The sequence below is a fragment of the Humulus lupulus genome, chromosome 7, assembly GCF_963169125.1.
Source record: "Humulus lupulus chromosome 7, drHumLupu1.1, whole genome shotgun sequence".
NCBI classification, from domain to species: domain Eukaryota; kingdom Viridiplantae; phylum Streptophyta; class Magnoliopsida; order Rosales; family Cannabaceae; genus Humulus; species Humulus lupulus.
In genome coordinates, this window is record NC_084799.1 from 12,219,220 (window position 1) to 12,240,710 (window position 21,491).

Consider the following 21,491-nt stretch of genomic DNA (forward strand, 5'->3'; position numbering starts at 1 on the left):
ATAGCTGAAGAAGTACTATACATTCTCAACAATTTTTAGAATATCTTGCCAAATGTGCAACTTGCCCTCAATGGCATTCAGAACCCCCTCAACAAACAGACATAGACCAAGCTTGTACACATCTTCCACAACCGTACAAGTCTTGAAAGCATGGTCCACCTGTGAAATGGAACTTTGAGGAAGAGAGAATGTTCTGAATGTTCTTTTTATTTCTTAACAGGTTACTTCAAGCTTAAGTAGCCTCAAGCGAATCCTAATGCTCGGGGTCCCGAAAATGCTCCCAGGGGTAAAATAGTCAAAACTTCAAGAATTTCCCCCTGATCTTACTAACTCCCAATTTATCCTCAAATATTTATTCTCATTACCCAATAACCTGGTAATGTGCTAAATACCCCTTGGCTCACTCCGAGTCAAGTATAAATCACGTTGTGACTTTCCCACTAGCTTACCTCCTAGGATCGTCTTGTGTTGGGTGACCCTAGCATAACCAAATAATAATGAAGCACCACACACATGCCACATATATGTCAAATATGCCTGAAATTGCCAAATTATGAAATCACCCAATTAATCAGAAATGAGTTCACATGCATATTTAATATACCTAGACATGCATATAATCATTTAATAACATAATAAATCTATTATGGCCCTTCCGGCCTCCTAATCAAGGCCCTAAGCCTTATTAGGAAATTTGGGTAATTACATTATTTTTCTTCATCAAATTCACCAAAGGACATTGTGAGATATATTAGAAACTAAAAATAGTTGATGCATGTATACTACTGTCTACATTATGACTTTTTATATTCTTATTTTATTTCTATTATTAATTCCTTTATATATATGTCATGTAGTCATGTAAATAGATATTTGTCAATGTTGTGTTTAGATGTCATATATGTAGAGATTATTGATATAAATATTTATATATGCTATAGAACTATAATTCATTATATTATATAGATATATTTAATAAATAGTAAACGAGCTTTTATTAAAATTATAGATAATGTTTATAACTTTAAAACTAAGCAAATGTTGATGCACGTTGTTTCTCCTGCGGAAGGTCCGGCGGAAGGAGGATTTCTCCTGCTATTCCCGTGAGCCGGAATGTCTCGGACTGGCCGAGGAGGAGACGAGTATCTTATTGGTGAGGGAGGATATCTGACCGGGGATGCGATCCTAGTCCCGTCAGGGCGGATCAAGTTAGGTCGCGGCCGCTTCGCTCTACCATCCTCCGCGTCCTATGCTCGGCGGTCTGAGCGGGGCGCAGGATGACTCGCCGGGGCGGGCTGTCATCGCGAGCCCTCTTCGAATCTTCTTCGCGAGCTCCCTCGAGCCCTCCTGGGTGTGCTCAAGGGTGGAAGTGAGTTAGGAGTTGAGGTCCAGACTGACCGGCTGAACTGTTACTCGGCCCTAGGGAGTTCCTTAAATGTGGTTTCCCAGTGGTGCGATGTGGGAGTAGAATTTGATGTTGGGGGTCTGACCGACCGACTGGGCCTGGACCGATTACCCCAGAGGGACTTATGAGTCTCACTGTGCCTCTTTCCGACGTTAGCGTCGGTTGTAAGAGGGGGTAGTCGGGCCAACACCTCTTGAATCTGCTGGTTTACTTTCGCCAGTTGACTCCTCAACTGTACATTTTCCATTTCCACCGCCGTGTAGAAATCCGGGTTCGGATTGGGCGGCCGGGGAGCCGAACTTCCAGTGTCATCTTGGCCTATTGGCTGCTTGCCCGGCCGCTGCTGAACCTCAGGGTTCTGATCATCAGTCGTGGCGGCATGATGGGTCTCCTGCCCATCACGTTGGTCCGCCTCGTTACCATGTCTTGAGCGAGTAACTACCATGGTTAGGTATTTGCGATAGCACCAATCTAAAAGCTCTTAATGAAAGCACCAAACTGTTGACGCGGTTCTTCGACAACAGATAATTATAAGAATAAGGAGAGGGATTAGTGCTAAATAATGAATCGTAATAAATGAATGATCTCGAAGGAAAATTATAACTCGAATATTTTTTTTAGGTGGTTCAAATGTTAAAATCCTTCTTGTCCACCAGTTAATATTATAGATATCTCTCTGATATTCTTTACCGGGTGTTTCTTTACAAATTAGAAGCCAACCCCTTGCAACTCCCAGGGTCTCCATATTTATAGGGAGAGGGCACCTGGGTGTTGGCAAAGGAGGTCATCCCGTGACCTTCTTACCCATCATGTCACTTCTGTGACATTTATGATTAATTCCTAAAACCTTACAATGAAGTGTAGTCTAATCAATAGGTAAGGGGGATAATGGGCCGCACGGCCCAACCTAGTCGTGGGTGCCTGAACACGCACGTTTATGCTGTGTGCCCGAGAATTCAGGGATGGGTCGAACACGTGATGTCTGATATATGCATGTTTACATTGCGTGTGCGACTTTCTAAAAGGTCAGAGGTGCCAACTTAAGCTCGTACCCCGAGCTTGATGTAGTCTTAGCCCATGGTGTCCACTCTGCTGACCCGATGCCTTAATAATCGCAATAAACCTTTGGTTACCTCGAGCTAAAGAGGTTGAGATTTGTAACAGTAGCTCTGGATAGGAGCTTCCACGTGGCTGAGAGGATTAGGCCCTTACCCAGCTCGCTAATAACCCTTGGATATTTAGGGCGTACAAATCAGATGAGTGATATAACACTTTGAGATTCTGATAATCATGTTGGGGCTTATAGCCCTAATCAGATGAGTGATTTAACACTTTGAGGTTCTGATAACCATGTTGGGGTGTATAGCCCTAATCAGACGAGTGATTGATGAATGAGTCACTAACATGGGCTCCGGACCCTTAGCCACGTGACGATGCAGTTACCTGGGCCTTCTGGCCCTGACTCTAAGTGACTAGCCATTAGGCTAGACAAGCGCTTTTAGTTTTCATCGAACATGAGGTCGGTCAAGCATTAATGATCATGATGAGTCATTCAATGCTTAAGTTGATTAGATCTAATCATTTCGGCTTGTGTTGAACACATTAGTGCCGTTCTTGACTCTTAAGCCAATACCATACGGCTTGTGCCGATTTCTGACTCATGGGTCAGTGCCATACATAAGTAAACAATGCAATCAGGTATATATCATATGTCAACTATCCAAATGTAGGGCATTCAATATGCTTACTTAACAATCACTAGCATAATTATGATCATGCACAAATACAGAGACTTAAGCTCTGATCAATCTCATATTCAATATTCATGTTATGCCCTAATAACATGTTTCTCGTGCATCACATGCATCACATACTGGGTGTAGTTTTCTTACCTTTGGTCCAAACACAGGTTACCAATAAACGAGCCACAAACACGATCCTGATTCCAAGCCCCTAGCGATAACCTAGTCACAACCATAAATGGTGTTTCAATGAGTTTAAGTTCCAAAACTCAATCCCGGGACCAATCCCGCGCTCTCGGGACCTCCAATTCCACCAAACAAGGTGGTGGAATCATCCCATGAGCCCTCGGGTCAAAACCCTAAACAGTATGAAAAAAACCATATTATGAAGGCTATGTAGCGCTACAGTGCTACCTTTGGGCACTACAACGCTACAAGCAGACCCAAACTCCTCCAAACAGGGCACTTAGCGCTATAGCGCTACTACCTTAGCACTACAACGCCCAACCCAGAATTATAGGTTCTCAACTTCGTGTTCTTCTAGTTCTTCGAGCTTCAGAGCTCCAAATTCGACCCTAACCTATCCAAATCTCAAAATTAAAGTTCCCAAACATCCTAATCTCCCAAAATCAATAGAACTCAAGCTACAATTCATCCAAAAACTCATCAAAACACAAAATTCAATCCAAACTTAAAAACTTTAAAAACTTAGAATTTAAAACTTGAATTACCTTCGATTATGTCGTTTCTCGCTAAATCCTCCAACTAATAAGCTTCTAATCTTCCCTAGAATCGCTATGCCTCAATCCTCTCTTGAATCCAAGTCTTAGAACTCAAGTTTTCTTTGAAAATGCGATCGAGTGTCGAAATGGAACTTTGAGGAAGAGAGAACGTTCTTTTTATTTCTTAACAGGTTACTTCAAGCTTAAGTAGCCTCAATCAAATCCTAATGCTCGGGGTCTCGAAAACGCCCCTAAGGGTAAAATAGTCAAAACTCCAAGAATTTCCCCCTGATCTTACTAACTCCCAATTTATCCTCAAGTATTTATTCCCATTACCCAATAACATGGTATTGTGCTAAATACCCCTTGGCTCACTCCGAGTCAAGTATAAATCACGTTGTGACTTTCCCACTAGCTTACCTCCTAGGATCGTCTTGTGTTGGGTGACCCTAGCATAACCAAATAATAATGAAGCACTACACACATGTCACATATATGTCAAATATGCTCGAAATGACCAAAATATGAAAATCACCTAATTAATTAGAAATGTGTTTACATGCATATTTAATATAACTAACACATGCATATAATCATTTAATAACATAATAAATCAATTATGGCCCTCCCGACCTCCTAATCAAGGTCCTAAGCCTTATTAGGAAATTTGGATCATTACATTATTTTTTTTCATCAAATTCACCAAAGGACATTGTGAGATATAGTAGAAACTAAAAATAGTTGATGCATATATACTACTGTTTACATTATGACTTTTTATATTCTTATTTTATTTCTATTATTAATTTCTTTTTATATATATTATTGTATTTTATATATATGTCATGTAGTAATGTAAATAGATATATGTCAACGTTGTGTTTAGATGTCATATATGTAGAGACTATTGATATAAATATTTATATATATTATAGAACTATAATTCATTATATTATATATATTTTTTAAAAACAGTGAATGAGCTTTTATTAAAATTATAGATAATGTTTATAACTTTAAAACTAAGCAAATGTTGATGCACGATGCTTCTACCTAGTGTATATCTCTTCTATATAATAAGTGTGTAGATAACGAAAATTATTAGTTTTAACAGTTTTTTATTTTTTTAATGTTAACTTTAACGGAATATTCTTATATTTAAGAGAATATTCTTATATTTAACGGTAGTTTGTAAACACTTAAACTTAAATAAAATAAAATAAATAATTAAAAAAATAAAATATGATATTTTTGAGATATTTTACAATGATAATTATTTAAAAATAATAAATAAGTAAACAAATTAAAATTAGATATTTTTGAGATATTTTGCAATGATAATTATTTTAAAATAATAAATAATTAAAAAAATTTAAATATGATATTTTTGAGATATTTTACAATGATAATTATTTAAAAATAATAAAATTATATGTTTTATAACTTAAATAAAATTTAATTAAACTTAAACTCACTTATTAGAATAATATCATATTAAACCTATAATATAATATATTGTCAATTAGCAAAAAATTCTTTTAAAAAAAACAAGAAACTTAAATTTAAAATGCATTAATAATATTTAATATTACATTAAATATATAATATATAAACTAGAACAAATATAAACTTAAACAAAAATAAATAAATTATTTAATTAAAATAAAATATTTATTTATAATTTATATGACATTAATATAAAAATAATTTATAAATTCTATAAATAAAATTAAACAAACGTACACATTATACGTTATTTGTATCTAGTATATATATAATATTTTATTATTTATTTATTTTCTTTTGAAAAATTATTACTATAGGATTAGGATAAAGTTAAAAGCAAAATTTAACTGCAAAAGTATATTTAGCTTAGAAATATTCGTGCGATTGGCATAATGGACCACATCCTTAATAATATAAACAAGAAGACAAAATATATTTTTGTATCTGATAATTAAATGAGTGATTCTTATTATTTTCTGAAATATATTATTTATGCCCACTTGATCAATGAGCTAGCCATGTCGACAGCTTTTATAATATATATATATATGGAAAGAATTCATCTATCGAATATTCTATTGCTATTTGTTTTCCTGTCTCCATGCCATGTTCCTTTACTATTCAGTACAATAATAATTATTATATATTATTATAATAATAATATTTAATATTTTGTTTGCAAAACGCACAAAATAATTTAAAGTCTTGATCTTGATAGGGTAGGTCAATATAGGATGACTTGAAAATGGAGTCTCTTTTTTTGTATTTCCAAAACCAGTTCCTTCCTTTTATCCCTAATAATAATAATAATAATAATGTGATAATATATAATGAAGAAAAATAATACTAACAGTGATATATATTAATTATATTAAAAGTCCAAAGTTTGAGAAGTCACAAAGGAAAGAAAAGACAAACCCAATTTATTTGAAAATATTATATATATATATAAGTCATTACAATTTTACTATAATTAATATATATAGTGACAAAGCAGCTTCAATAGATTAACTATTTAAAAATATACACAAAATCTCAGTATATATGTAAGTTTATAGAATTATTAATTGGTAAAATGACAAAAGTACCTGAAAATGTAATATTATAAGCACCATATATATAAATCATATTAATATACACAACATATAATATTTATAAATAGAGAGAGAGAGAGAGAGAGAGAGAGAGAGAGAGAGGGAGAGAGCGGAGATGGTGGGAGGTATATTAGTTTATGTTATCTCTTCTTATCGATTATATTAATTATTGAATGTATAAATAAATATACATATATCATATGTGGTCTTTAATCAACTACTCTGATCCAATCATTTCAGAAAGTTCTTAATAAAGTTAAACAAATTCAATCTAAGACCTAAATATTAATCAGCCATTTAATTAGTGTGTAATTGAGATCTCTATTTATTACCATATATAAATAATATAATAGATGTGTATATCATCACAATATTCTAAGTAATTTTATAAGTTTCATTAGTGTCAAACATTAAGTAAGTAAGTAATTAAATCTATAGCTAATCCCCCCACACAAAAAAATCACTTAATTTATTAATTTTTACTAAAAAAAAAATTGAGATAAAATAATAATACTATCGAAATTTCGAGTAAAGAATAATCAACATCCTCTCTATATATAAAAAGATTGAACCAATATATTAGTTCATTATAATTTTAAAGATACAAGGAATAATTGAATTAACACTGTTTAAATAATAATTTTAATTAAACGAAATGGTCTAAATTTTGTAAAAAGTAGGGATTCGATTATAAAAAAACAAGAAATCAAATCAAATTATTGAATGTTTTTCTAAAAACAATAATAATAACAAAGAAACAAAGGATTTAGGTTTGATAATATATTATTATAGTTTGATCAAATTGTCGGTTCGTTGAAAAATCGATAATCCCATAGCTAATCCTGTAGCGTACAATATACACCAAAACGGACCATTAACTGTCCCAACGGTCTCATTCAATATAGGGTCCATTTTCACAACTCTTATCTCATCGAGAATCATTAATGTGATTGACTTTATAATTAGTTATATTAATTATTAGACATAAAAAAATTTCAAAAAGCAGATTGTCGATTATTTGTTGCTGAAACCAAAAATGTGTGTGTGTCCCACCTTAATTTTAAATACATAAACAAATTCATCAAATGAAAAAGTTAAAATCATCTCCATTATATTCTTTCTGATCAATACAAAGATTTACAAAAAAAAAAAAAAAAGTTAATTCATTACAATCCAAAGAAGAAACTGGGTCATGTATATATTGACCTCTTATATCCAAGATATGATGACTAATTACTTATATAATTATAGCTAATAATCTTATAATTAGCTCATAAATATAGAGTTTAATTATGACTACCAAAAAAAATTATCACATGTGTGCCGTCTCATGTGATTTTACCATGGACATACACCTTCATAACTACCGGTACTGGATTCAGATATACTAAGAAGCTCTTCCAAGTATTCAGCTCCTAAATCCTCCAACACCACCACATTATCAAACGACGTCGTTTCGCTGTAAACGACACTGTTATTATGATTATTATTGTTGTTGTTAGTAATAATCTGGGTTTGTTTCAGCTTAGTCTTCTTCGAGGTTTTTCTCTTCATAGAATGCCTCTTTTTCAGAGCCAACACCGGAGAACAACCCTCTTCGAGTCTGTACTTCATATCCCTAAGGGATTGGCACACCTGCTCCGCCGGAAAATTGAGAACCGCCAGCGAACCCCGCATTGCGAATGCAGCTTGGTCGTAAGCCATGGCGGCCGCCTCCGCCGTGTCGAAGGTTCCCAGCCAGACTCTCACGCCGTTTCTCGTCGAGTCTCTTATCTCCGCCGCGTATTTTCCCCACGGCCGCTTCCTCACTCCTCGGTAAGAGATATCTTCTTTCGTCATCATCATCGCCATCGCCATCTGATCTTCATGATCGTGGTCGTGATCGTGATATACTACTTCTACTTCCTCGGATTTTGAATTGACCTCTTCGTGATCGAGCTTGTTAATGGAGGTAGAACTGGTAGTGGTGGTGGTGGTGGTATTACTCGATATGTTGGACTCGGCCAAAACGCCGTAGAGAAGCATTTCTTGTGTGTCGTTTTCGTTGAAAGGAAGAGGAACTTGGTTGTCGTTTTCCAGATTGTTGTTGTTCATCATCAACAAGCTATCCCACGACATGGACTCCAGATGGGTTGATGAGTAGTTGAAGCTCGAATAATCAGAATCTGAATTCGGATATGGGACGAACGAGGTTGAATAATATGGATCCATAAATATATATATGTATATGTATATGTATATGTATATGAATATGTGTTTGTTTTTATGCAAATATTTTGTGTAGATATATTGGTTGAGTGGTTGTGTTTTTGGTCATATGAGATAATAACTTAAAACTCTTGGAGATATTACAGTACATATATATAGAGAGAGTAGTACTAGGCTACTAGCTACAGAGAGATTGACCCCACATTATTTTTTTTTAAATAAAAACAGATATATTGAAATATGCAATAATTTTGTGAATTTGAGCTAGAAACAAATTGGGTCCTTAATGGGTTTTTATGGGCCTAGGGGACCAAACTCATATATTGTTGGCACGTGAGTCAAAAAAGAGAAAGTCGATCGTGGTTATAGGCGGCCAGGTCCCAGGTCTCCAAGAAATTCAAACTGATGACATCATCATGATGACGTAAAAATAAAAATTAAAAAACCTATAATAGAGCTAAATAATAATAATAATAAAATATAATCCACTTGGTGTTCACTACTTACTTCTTACTAACACTACTGTTGTGTTTGGTCTTTGCACAAAACGTCACCGTCTCGGCCGTCTCTCTATGGACCCATTTGGTGGGAGAGAATTAGATGGAGAGGCTAGAAGAAGGGATGTATAATGTATTACGATTAGAATGGAATAGAAAAAGGGAAATTTATATAATTTATTTTTATCTTTATTTTGATAAAAATAAAATAAAAGTTATTCATATGAGTCTCGTTAAGGACCAATTATTTGTCGTTTCAATAAATATATAAATTAAATAGTCCTATTACATTATTTTGTATTTCGTTGCAAAACCAATAATTTTGATGTGATATTTATTATTTTTTATATCTGTCTATAACAAACCATACAAAATTTAATTATCAGCCAGTTGAGAGGTGATTATATATGGCCATTCAATTCGAAAATAATTATTAATTTTTAAATAAAAAATATATATTTCGTAGTCATTCGTACTCATGCATGCGTAGGAATAGGATTTGTAGTTGGACAAATTAAACCCTGAGAAATGGCTTTCTATAATTGAAGAGCTGTTTGTGGCGGCGCAAACAGTAAAATTATTTTGTAAACAAATAATTAAATAATTAAAATTATCTTTTTATTATTAAGATTATCACGTCAATAACTAATAATCACCACAAAATTGTTTGGTAAAAAATTCAACTTAATTAGAGGGTACGGGTCTTGATAATCTTCATAGATGTTATTCACGCCACGTAACGTTTATATTTATTTAATGTATTTTTCTTAATATTTATTTTTATATTTATACAAGTTGTGGCATGGGGGAATATTGTGAGAATTATTATTGTTCTTTTCACGTTAAAACATGTGTGGTATCAGTTTACTACCAAGTTATATTATATTACATTTCGTATATAACAGGGTAAATATTATTGGGAAAATGTGAATCTCTAAAAAGACTCACACCGGTGCACGCCCTTTTCAGTTTTTTTCTCAGAAAGTATTTTTGGTACAAAATTTTTTTATGGTTAAATATATTGTATTTATCTAGAGTATCCTCTAAATTTTTAGAAAATTCTGAATAATTTACAGTACCGAAAAATAAGTTTCAAATAGTTTGTTGCACGTATGATTATTTTTTATGCGAGTGGAAATTAGCTTATTTGAACATTGTTTTTTATATTATAAATTATTCAAAATTTTCTGAAAATTTGCAAGAAGCTCTAAATAACTACAATATACATGACCATAAAAAAAATTGCGCCAAAAATATACTGTAACGCCCTGGATAACCAAGACCGTTACACTGTGTGTGTTTATAAAGTGTCAGACTTGCTAATCAAGTCATTTAAGTAAAATCGTGTTATTGAAACTATAAAGGAACTAGGGTTAAAAAAACGTTTTGGTCTCAAAAGCCACATTTTCATTAATAAGCATCATCTGTTACATGGGATCCCAAAAATATTGAGTTCAAAGACCGTTTACAAAAGACACAAGGTTTATGTACAACAATCGGTCATACTAAGGCAAAACGAGCAGTTAGGTAATCTCTGTCCTGGTCCACTCCTCGACCATGGCGGTCGAACCGCTGGCTATGTACATTCCACCTTGGAGCTCTCCACCTCAGGTTTGGTCCAGCTTGTCCTTGCCTTTACCTGCACCACGTAGCACCCGTGAGCCAGGGCCCAACAAGAAAACACAACAACAACGGAGCATAAGTAATTGGCAAACAAGTCAATATCTCACATTGCATTACATAATCCCAACCATATCATCAATCATAAAGCCAAGTATTCCACATATTAGGCATATCAATTCATATCATTAACAGTTCACAAATGATAACTAGGGCTAGCGCCCTCAGGCTGCTCCCTCCGTTATCCCATTGTTTTTGGCTACCAGTGGCCAATCCGCGCCCTGTGCGCTAAAATCATGTACGGCACTCTTAGACCGCTTTTACATGTCCCATGGCGTAATACCAACATTGACACGATACAACTCTCGGGAGCACTTAGTCCCATCACAATCATACAACCGGGTGCAGTTTTCTTACCTTTCAATTTACTAGTTTCTGATGCTACGAAGCCGCGAGCACGGTCCTCTACCCCGAGCCTCTCCAAAGACCTAGTCACAACACAAATGAAACATCCTTTGTCACTAACCAATCCAAAACTACTTCCCGGAACCAATCCCACACTCTCGGAATCCGCCAAATCCCTAAAACAATGCACCGAAGACATCCCCCGAACCCCCGGAGCAAAGGCTCAAAATTACAAAATCCCATGCTCTGAAATTGACCTAGCGCCGCAGCGTTGCCCTATAGGGCCGCGGTGCCCAGCAAGTCAGAGCCGCGGCGCCCAGCAAGTCAGAGAGCTTGCTCTGCCCAGAAACAGCCTCGCGCCGCGGCGCGCAAGAACAGCGTCGCGGCGCTCCTTCGCGAGCCCAGAAACTTGGGTTTTCCCCTGCGTTTTTCCCAAACCCAAATCACCCCAAACTCATACCTAAGCTCCAAAACCAATTTAAAACCCCAAATAGACCATACAATAACCTATAAACATCATAATATAGCTCAATTACACAACCACTCACATAATTCATACTTAAATTTCAGACTCAAACACTTAAACCAAAACTTGAGAAAAGTGGAAACCAAACCTTTAGATTCTTAAACCATAGTAGTTACGAAAATTTAAACATGATACACTCTTACCTCGGTCAAGAACTCAGCTTGAATTCTCCTCAACTCTAACTTCAAATCACCTTCTCTTTTGATTATTCCAACTTTGAATTCATGCAAAACCAGCCACTAACTTGTCTCAATTCATGCTTATCCCCTAAAAATCAGACTTGAAACTTAAACAATTTATAGACAAATCCTTACCTCTGAGTAATCTTGACTTATGCTCAACTTAGTTGCCTTGAACCATTAAAACTCTCTTCTTAGGTCTCCCAACTTCAGCTTCCCTCTTCTTCTCTTTCCTTCTAGATTTTCCTCCAATTTTCAGCATAAACCAATTTTCCAAAGTGTTATACGTGACTAACTTTTCCTCTCAGCTGAAGCTCATCTATCCACTGCCAAAAGACCACCTTATCCCTCCACTAATATCCCTTTCTAGCTAAACCTCAAGGGCACACTTGTCCTTTTACTTACATTACAATTCTACCACTTCTCCAACAAAACCTGTTACTCTCTATGGTTACTAACAGTTACACAGGTTACCAAATCACCACTTACCATTATCTAGCTTCCTAGGACCGTCTCGATACGTGCATCACATTGATATCACCACACCCACGTGGTACAAATCATATAGCATAATTATCACATAACATAATACACATAGTCATATAACATGCTTAAATCATAATCATGCATCTTAATCATTAAAATCACACATAATTCCAATTATGCCCTCCAAGCACACTAATCAAGGCCTTTAAGCCTAATTAGTGAATTTGGGTCGTTACATAAACTTCCAGAGCCAATAATTAGAGAGGGGTGCACCGGTTTGCCCCTTTTTGGGGTGCACCGAAGAACTACACAATATTATTTTGGATCCTGTGTTGTGCAAAAGTTACCGATCAAACCCTCTATTTTGTTAAATTATAATTTGGACTCTGTATTTTACAAAATTGAACAAAATAATACCATGAGCCCAATTTTGGTCAAACTTTATTTTAATATGACCATAATGCCCTTAGATTTTATTAATGACTAAATTAATTAAAAATATTTTTTAAAATAAAAATTATATTATATTATTTTTAAATAAAAAAAATTAAAACTATTTAAATAATAAAAAATTAACATAAATATATTCCTTACAAAAAAAAATCTTAATCCTAATCTATCAACCTTAATATTCACTAAACATAATTTAAAATAAACAAATAAAACTAAAGAAATCAAAATTTAATCAACCTGAACACTAGTTCCAATCTATCACCCTCCATCATCATCTTCTTCTTCTTCTTCTTCTTCAAAGAGCCTCCATCATCATCATCATCATCATCATCATCATCATCATCATCATCATCATCATCATCATCATCATCATCATCATCGACGCCGTCATCATCATCGTCATCTTCTTCTTCTTCATGCTAAAACCAGAAATCAAATGAAAATCTCTCTAGACTACAAGAAAAAGACTCTACAGTGACGACATCTATTGCGATGACTCCAAAGTCGTCGATGTATGTAGTCGAAATCCACGAAAAAATATTTTCTCTTAATTTATTAAAAAAAATAAGCATGCCGTCGCTGTAGGGTCGTCAACAACACACGACTAGGTCCTCCAAATTCCAAGTGTCGTCGTTGCTGTAGGGTATCAGGAATTTGTAGGGTCTTCGTCAAAAAAATAGGGAAATATGTTTGGCTATAGCGACGATATGTCGTCACCGTAGGATGGAGAGGGAACTCAACTGCCTAGAGTTGGTTGCCTATTTGCACCGCACCCTATATAGCGACGACTTGTCGTCACTGTAGAGTCATCGTGAAAAAGATGAGGGAAATGTGTTATTCTAGAATGACGATATGTCGTCATTATAGGACAGGGATGAACTTAACTGTAACGCCCTAAACTCCAGGGACTATTACGGTGTGCCTTGTAAACAGTGCTAAACTCGCTAATCGAGACATTTGGCCAAAATCATGTAACTATGTATGATAAGCGATTTAGGGATTAAAAACTTTGGTTAAGATATAACGTTTCATTAGAACGTTTACTGTATACATTGGGATCCCAAAAATATAATTTAAAGGTCTATTACAAGAAAATATTTACAACCAGCCGATCTAAGCGACAAAATAAGGTTTAACCCTAGTTTCTCTTCAAACCTCAGCCATGGCGGTCGAGCAGCTGCATATGTACACATCGTCACCTAAGCTCTCAAACTCAAGGATGGTCCACTTTTCTTTTGCCTTTACCTGCACCACATAGCACTCGTGAGCCGAAGCCCAGCAAGAAAACTCAATATGCTCATGAACAGTCATAATATGTCATCAAATCATAAGGCACACGCCTAGCAAATATAGCAATATTCAAGCAGGTAAATGAGTTCACGTAATGATGAATATACAATATCAACCGATGATAATAATAATCATCCTGGGCTTTTAGCTCCAAATAGAAGAGTGACAGTTGTAATCGTCACTAAGGTGGGTTCCGTTCCCATTAGCCATGTAACGATAGGGTCACTGGGGCTTTTATAAATAAGTGATCCTTTCACTAGCTTAAACAAGATAGGTGCTCAATGAACTAGTCACCGACATAACCTTCCTCGTGATCATAGAGTTACAACCATGGGATTCTGCTCCCTAGCCATGTGACAAGCAGTCACCTAGGCCTTTGGCCCTGGCTCTGAGTAACTAGCCTAGACTAGTCAAGTGCTTATAATTTTCATCGACCTTAGGGTCGGTCCAGCATCAATGCTCCCAGAGTCATTCAACGCTGATATCGATTAGATCTAATCTTTTATCGGCCCTGCGTTCAGGACGCTTATGTCGTTTCTGACTCTCAGGTCAGTAATACGCGACCAGTGCCGTCCCTGACTAATCAGTGCCATACACAAGTAAGCAATGCTACCAAACATATATCATATGTCAAATATCCGAATACAGGGCATTCAACATGCTTACTTAACAATTGCTAGCATAATTAGGATCATGCATAAACACAAAGGCTCAAGCTCTGAACAATCTCATATTCAATATTCATAGCATGCCCAAATCAAATGTTTCTCGTGCAACACATGCATCACATTTAATCACCTGACATGCCTCAACAATAACCATGCATGTCACATTTAAACATCCAACATGCATAGAGAATAACCATGCATGTCATATATATACAGGGTGCAGTTTTCTTACCTTTGGTCCAAGCACAGGTTACCAATAAACAAGCCACAAGCACGATCCTTACTCCATGCCTTTAGTGATAACCTAATCACAACCACAAATGGTGATCCAATGAGTTCAAGTTCTAAAACCAATCCCAGAACAAAAACTTAGCCTCCGATACATCAAACCCCACCAATCCAGGTAGTAGGAATGATCCTGAGGCCTAAGATTTGAGTTCCCAAGCTTAAAACATCATTTCGCCCATAAATACCCTCAAGCGCTGCGGCCCCAACTCACTAAGCCGCGGCCCCCATCCAAAACAAAAAAACCAGGGGCAAGCACCGCGGCGCCCTACACCTAGTTCCGCGGCCCCCAGAGCTCCCAAAGCACTCCACCTGCTTCATCGAGCTTGGGCCGCGGCGCCCAAGAACAGGGTCGCGGCGCCCAAGAACAGGGTCGCGGCCCAACCTCGCACCAGCCATTTTTCTCCGACTTTAACCTTTTAAAACCTCCCAAAAACATACCCAAACATCTCCAAACTCAAAAATCAAAGTTCCCAAACATCCCCATCATCCAAAACCAACAAAACCCAAGCCTCAAATCTAACAAAAACTCATCAAAACACAAAGTCCAATTCAAGCTTAAAAACTTTAAAAAACTTAAAACCTAACACTTGAATTACCTCCGATTGAGTTGTTTCCAACTAAATACTCTGGCTAATAAGCTTCTAATCTTCCCTAGGATCACTATGCCTCGATCCTCGCTTGAATCCGAGTCCTAGAACTCAAGTTACCTTCGAAAATGCGATCGAGAGATGAAAATGGAACTTCGAGGGAGAGAGAACGTTCTTTTTATTCCTTTAAAGGTTACTTCAAGCTTAAGTAGCCTCAAACAAATCCTAACGCTCGGGGTCCCGAAAACACTCCCGGGGCAAAATAGTCAAAATCTCCAAATTTTCCCCCTGATCTTACTAACTCCCAATTTATCACCAAATATTTATTCCCATTACCCAATAACCCGACAATGCTCTAAATACCCCTTGACTCACTCCGAGTCAAGAATAAATCTCGTTGTGACTTTCCTACTAGCTTACCTCTTAGGATCGTCTCGTGCTGGGTAACCCTGTCATAACCAAATAATAATAAAGCACCACACACATATCACACATATGCCCTAAATGACCAAAATATAAAAATCACCCAATTACTCAGAAAATGGGTTCACATGCATATTTAATACACCTAAATATGCATATTATCATTTAATAGCATATTAAATCAATTATGGCCCTCCCGGCCTCCTAATCAAGGTCTTAAACATTTTTAGGAAATTTGGGACATTACATTAACCGCCAAGAGTTTGTTTCCTATTTTTCACTCCCTATAACGATGACTATAGAGTCCAATCTAATACACTGGTCAATTATTTTTAAACTCTATAGCGACGACATGTTGTCGCGATAGGGTAAAAAAAACGTGGGAAAGTGAACTGCCAAAAAATTTATGTCAAATTTTCACTGCCTATAGCGACGACATGTCGTCGCTGTAGAGTAGACGCGTAGCACACGAGAGGATTCGTGTACTATTCACTATCCTACAACAACGACATGTCGTTGCTGTAGGGTCTTACCGTTTGAGTAAAACAGTGTGTTTGATATCAGCAACGACTGGTCATTACCTATATTGACGACATATCGTCGCTGTAGAGTTAGTCGATATAACCCCCCAGCCCGAGCCTTCTTCATTTTCTGCAAAATTTTCTGGAAAAACCAAAGAATTCTTCGTCCATCCAAGCCTTTTGCTGCCATTTTAGCCTTGTTTTGGTAATCTAATCCTATTTCTTTGTATTTTATGGTTTAAAATATGTTTTTTGTTAGTATATGTGTGTATATTTTTGTGGTTATTTAGTTTTTGGTAAAAATAAGTTTTTGAATTTTTTATGTTTGTTTTGTTCTTTTTTTATCAGATAACAGAGGAATCCGCCCTTGGGTAATGCTCAGATTGTAGAGATCCTCTCTTGGGTATTGTTTTTAATTGTATTTTTTTTTTTTGGTGATTGATGTATGTTTAATACATATTTTATAGGTGTCTGATTAGTTATTTTAGATGGTGTTAATTTTTTTAGATTCATTTTAAAGACGTAAATGATTATTAGAAGTATATTTGTTTGTTAATTTGATTATATTTGTATTTTTTTAAGATGAAAATTTTATATTTATATATTTATTAATTTATGTTTTAAGAAAATATGAATGTATGTTATAAAACAATGTTAGGTTAGATGATATAATTTTTTTTAATTGCATGTTAGGTTAGATAAATTCATGTTAGATGTTTAATGTTATTTAAGATTATAGTTTATAAATAAATGTTGACAATTTATTGATAAATCATGTTAAGAATTTGTATTATTTATTTATAATATGTTTTTTGTTGTTGATATGAGAATTTAAATGATTTAATGCAATTTTATGTATGGTCTGGGAGTCTGGGACTGATTTTTTATTTGATATGCAGATTTTAAATTTTGGGATAGGTTAGATTACAGTTGTTATGCTGCTGAAATTTTTGTAAAATTATAAAAACTAAACATTACAAAATAGTTTTAGTGTGATTAAATTTTAAATTAATTAAAAAATTATAAAGTGTAAATTAAAATAATAATCTTTAATGGTAAATTAATAAATTTGTAATTAAATATTTGTTTATTTTATTACTTTTATAATATATTCATAAATTTTGAAAATATATGTAGGTGAAATAGGTAATTAAGTTAACTTTACTCTTAAATTAATTTAAGATTAAAATAATAATTTTAAAATAATAAAACTTTATTGTTGTTGTAAAAAAAAAAAAAAGTGAAAATTATATTAAGAATTTGATAATTATTAAATAACATAATAATAATTATAATTAAATATTTGATTATATAACGAAACTTTATAATACATTCATAACTAACAATAATATATATTCATAAAATTTGATAATATATATTCATAAAATTTAATAATTTATTCATAAGATTTCACAATTTACTTGAAAAAATTAGTGTTTTGGTGATAAAAAAAAATTATTAGCAAATAAAGGTAGTCTTTTATGATTATCACATTGTGATAATTTATTTTCCACTTGAATCAGTTATGACGATTGACAAGAGTTGGATAACTAATAGACGACGTAACTCTGATGAGTTTTGGTATGGTCTTCAAACATTTATACAAATGGCCAAGAATCATTGAATGCTTCGAGAGAAGTCATATGCCCATGCGTTCAGTGTGTCAATATGCTGAATCAGAAACTGGATGTGGTGGAGGCTCACATACACATATATGGGTTTCTGCAGCGATACGTGAAGTGGACCTACCACAGTGAAGTTGATATGCCTCCAGTATAGTGGACGATGGGGCTCCAGTGACTGATGAGATGATTGACATCATCAATGATGTGGTTGGTGAACAAGACACTAACGAAGAAGGCGTAAATGAAGGAATTTCATATGGTGGTGGAAATAGTGCGGAGAATCAATTTGATGACCTATTTCAAGAGGTCGAAGCTGAGTTATACCCTGGTTGTCTTCCTTGAACTTCTTGTCGAAGATGATGCACATTAATGTTATGAATAAATGGACAAATAGTTCATTTGATGAACTTTTGAAGTTTATGAAATTTGCATTCCCGAAGGAGAATAAGATTCTAGCTTCATTCTATGAGTCTAAGAAAAAAATGAGGAAGTTAGGGTAAGGTTATCAATCAATTCATGCTTGCAAGTACGACTGTTGTTTGTTCTAGAAGGAGAATTCCCAAAAACAGAGGTGTCCTGTATGTGGTGAGAGCCGATGGGTTGACAAAGAACAAAGGGGAAAAATGTCACCCATAAAGTGTTGCGGTACTTCACGTTGACTCCTAGGCTGAAGCGTCTTTATGGTTCAAGGCATACATCAAATGATATGACCTAGCATAGTACGGGATGGTCGAAAGAAGATGGTGTGATGCACCATCCTGTTGATGGGGGTGCTTGGAAATAATTTGATTATAGATATCTTGATTTTTTAAAGAACCTAGAAATGTTCGATTAGGTTTGTCTGTTGATGGTTTTAATCCATTTGGTAACATAAGTCTATCTTACAGCATGTGGCCGGTAATATTCTACATGTACAATATGCCTCCTTGGTTGTGCATGAAAGAGTCATCATTCATGCTGACCTTATTGATTCCTGGTCTGAAATCACCTGGGAAGGACATGGATGTCTTTTTTAGGCCTGTGGTAGACGAATTGAAGGAGTTCAAACCAGAGACGCTGCAACGAACAGTGAATTCAGAATGTGTGCAACACTATTATGGACTATCAATGATTTTCCGGCCCGTAGTAGTTTGTCTGGTTGGAGTGGCCAAGAATATATGACATGTCCTTCATGCAACGAAGACACTCATTCATGTCGGGTAAATGGGAAGACGGCTTATGTTGGTCATAGAAGATTCTTATCTTCTACGAATAAGTGGAGGAAGAGTCGCTTGTTTTATGAGAATTATGAAAAAGGACGTTCTCTAAGAATATTTAGTAGTCAAGACATACTCGAACAATTAGGGCATGTTCCAGATCGTTTGCTGAGTAAAAAGAAAGAGAAATCCAAAAGAGCTTAATTGGAGTAAAAAGAGTATTTTCTTTAAGCATGATTACTGGTCTGAACTTGAAATGAAGCACAATTTAGATGTGATGCATGTAGAGAAAAATGTTTGCGACAATTTACTCGGTACTTTTCTTATAAATGAGAAATCTAAAGACAACACCAACACAGAGTAGACTTGAAGAATTGGGGTATCCGAGAAAAGTTGCATCCCAAGGAAGACGGTACGAAGTTGACCAAACCACATCCTATGTACTCTTTCACACCGGATGATAGATGGTTTTTTTGTCATTTCGTAAAAGGAGTTAGACTTCCTAATGTCTTCGGTTCAAATTTCTCTAAGAAAGTAACTGACAACGATGGCAACATTGTTGGGTTGAAATCCCATTTTTGTCACATTTTTATGCAACGTCTGTTGCCGGTAGGAGTTCGAGGCTACTTGTACAAGCCTATTTCGAAGACAATCATTAAGCTTTGCAATTTCTTTAAGAAAATTTGTGCTCGTACATTGGTTGTTAAGGAAATGGAGAATGCAGAAGATCAAGTGATACAAATTTTGTGCAAGTTGGAGTTAATTTTTCCTCCAGTCTTTTTGACATAATGATTCATTTAATTCTTCATTTACCGCAAGAAGCTATCCTCGGAGGACCAATTTACATGAGGTGGATGTATCTGTTTGAGTGATATATGAAGAAGTTGAAAAATTATGTCAGGAATATGGCGCACGCTGAAGGTTCTATAGCGGAGGGTTATGTTGCAGATGATGCTTTGAATTTTTGTTCGCAATATCTTCAGGGCGTACAGATTAAGTTTAATCGCCCAGAAGGAAATGCAGATATTGTTATTCCTAAAAGACAGTTGTCAGTTTTTGAACCACAATGTCATCCAATTAGCAAAAAGAAAATCATATCCCTTGACTATCTTCATCGAAAAGGAGCGGAGTGGTTTGTACTCAACAATTGCCCTGAAATTCAACCATATATGGAGTAAGTAGCTCAACACATACATTAATTCATTAAATTTAATTCATAGCAAACAGTTATCTTACCTTAATGCTTGTGCCATACAGTGAATTCCTTCGACAAAATTCAAACATAAATATTCAAAAAGATTTCCCTAACTGATTTAAATTAAAGGTAAATTATCGAAACTGTAGAATTCTTACGAAATTCATATCGATTAATACTCATCTCATTGTGTTTTCTTTTTTTGTGTCATACTCTATAGGTGGGTCTTTTGCGACAAGTATAGTCAACTGAGTGTACTGATGAATTATTTGCTTTCGCAAACGGGTCCAATCAGAATGCATACTCCTACACGACTTGCATTGTTAGCAGTGTGAAGTTTTTGGTCCATAGTCGCGACGAAAGACGTACCACCCAAAATAGTGGAGTTTCAGTGCCAGGAACCGATGGTTTCACTTTCTATGGGCAACTTGAGGAGATTGTACAGTTATGTTATTCCCATGGTTACTCATTAGTATTATTTCGATGCAAATGGTTCAACACCAATGCAAGCAAGGGTCAAAATGTGATTGAGAATAATATAACTAGTATCATGATTAATTCTGAATGGCACAAGAACGATCAGTTTATTCTTGCCACTCAAGCAAAACAAGTTCTCTACTTGGAATATCCTTCAAGAAACAAAAATTGGAAGGTAGTAGAAGAAGTCAATCATTGAAAGATCTGGGATGATCCAAGTATTGATGATGATGATAACGAGGTTGATGTCGTGCATGATAGCACTTCATCAAATTTTTTACTCACTGTGGAATTAGGAGAGTTGGAGATTATGCATTTGGATCGACCTGATCACACCAGCATAATTGTGGAAACATCTCGATCTGTTCCGGATGTGGA

At 35.2% G+C, this 21,491-nt stretch overlaps 1 protein-coding gene across 1 annotated transcript; it reads right to left on the reverse strand.

Annotated features, from left to right (window-relative positions):
• Window positions 1-7,555: 7,555 nt before the first annotated feature.
• Window positions 7,556-8,803, reverse strand: LOC133790696 (ethylene-response factor C3-like). The gene has a single exon (XM_062228436.1). It carries the CDS (start codon window positions 8,678-8,680, stop codon window positions 7,808-7,810), a length of 873 nt encoding a protein of 290 aa, XP_062084420.1. The 5' UTR covers window positions 8,681-8,803; the 3' UTR covers window positions 7,556-7,807.
• Window positions 8,804-21,491: the final 12,688 nt, after the last annotated feature.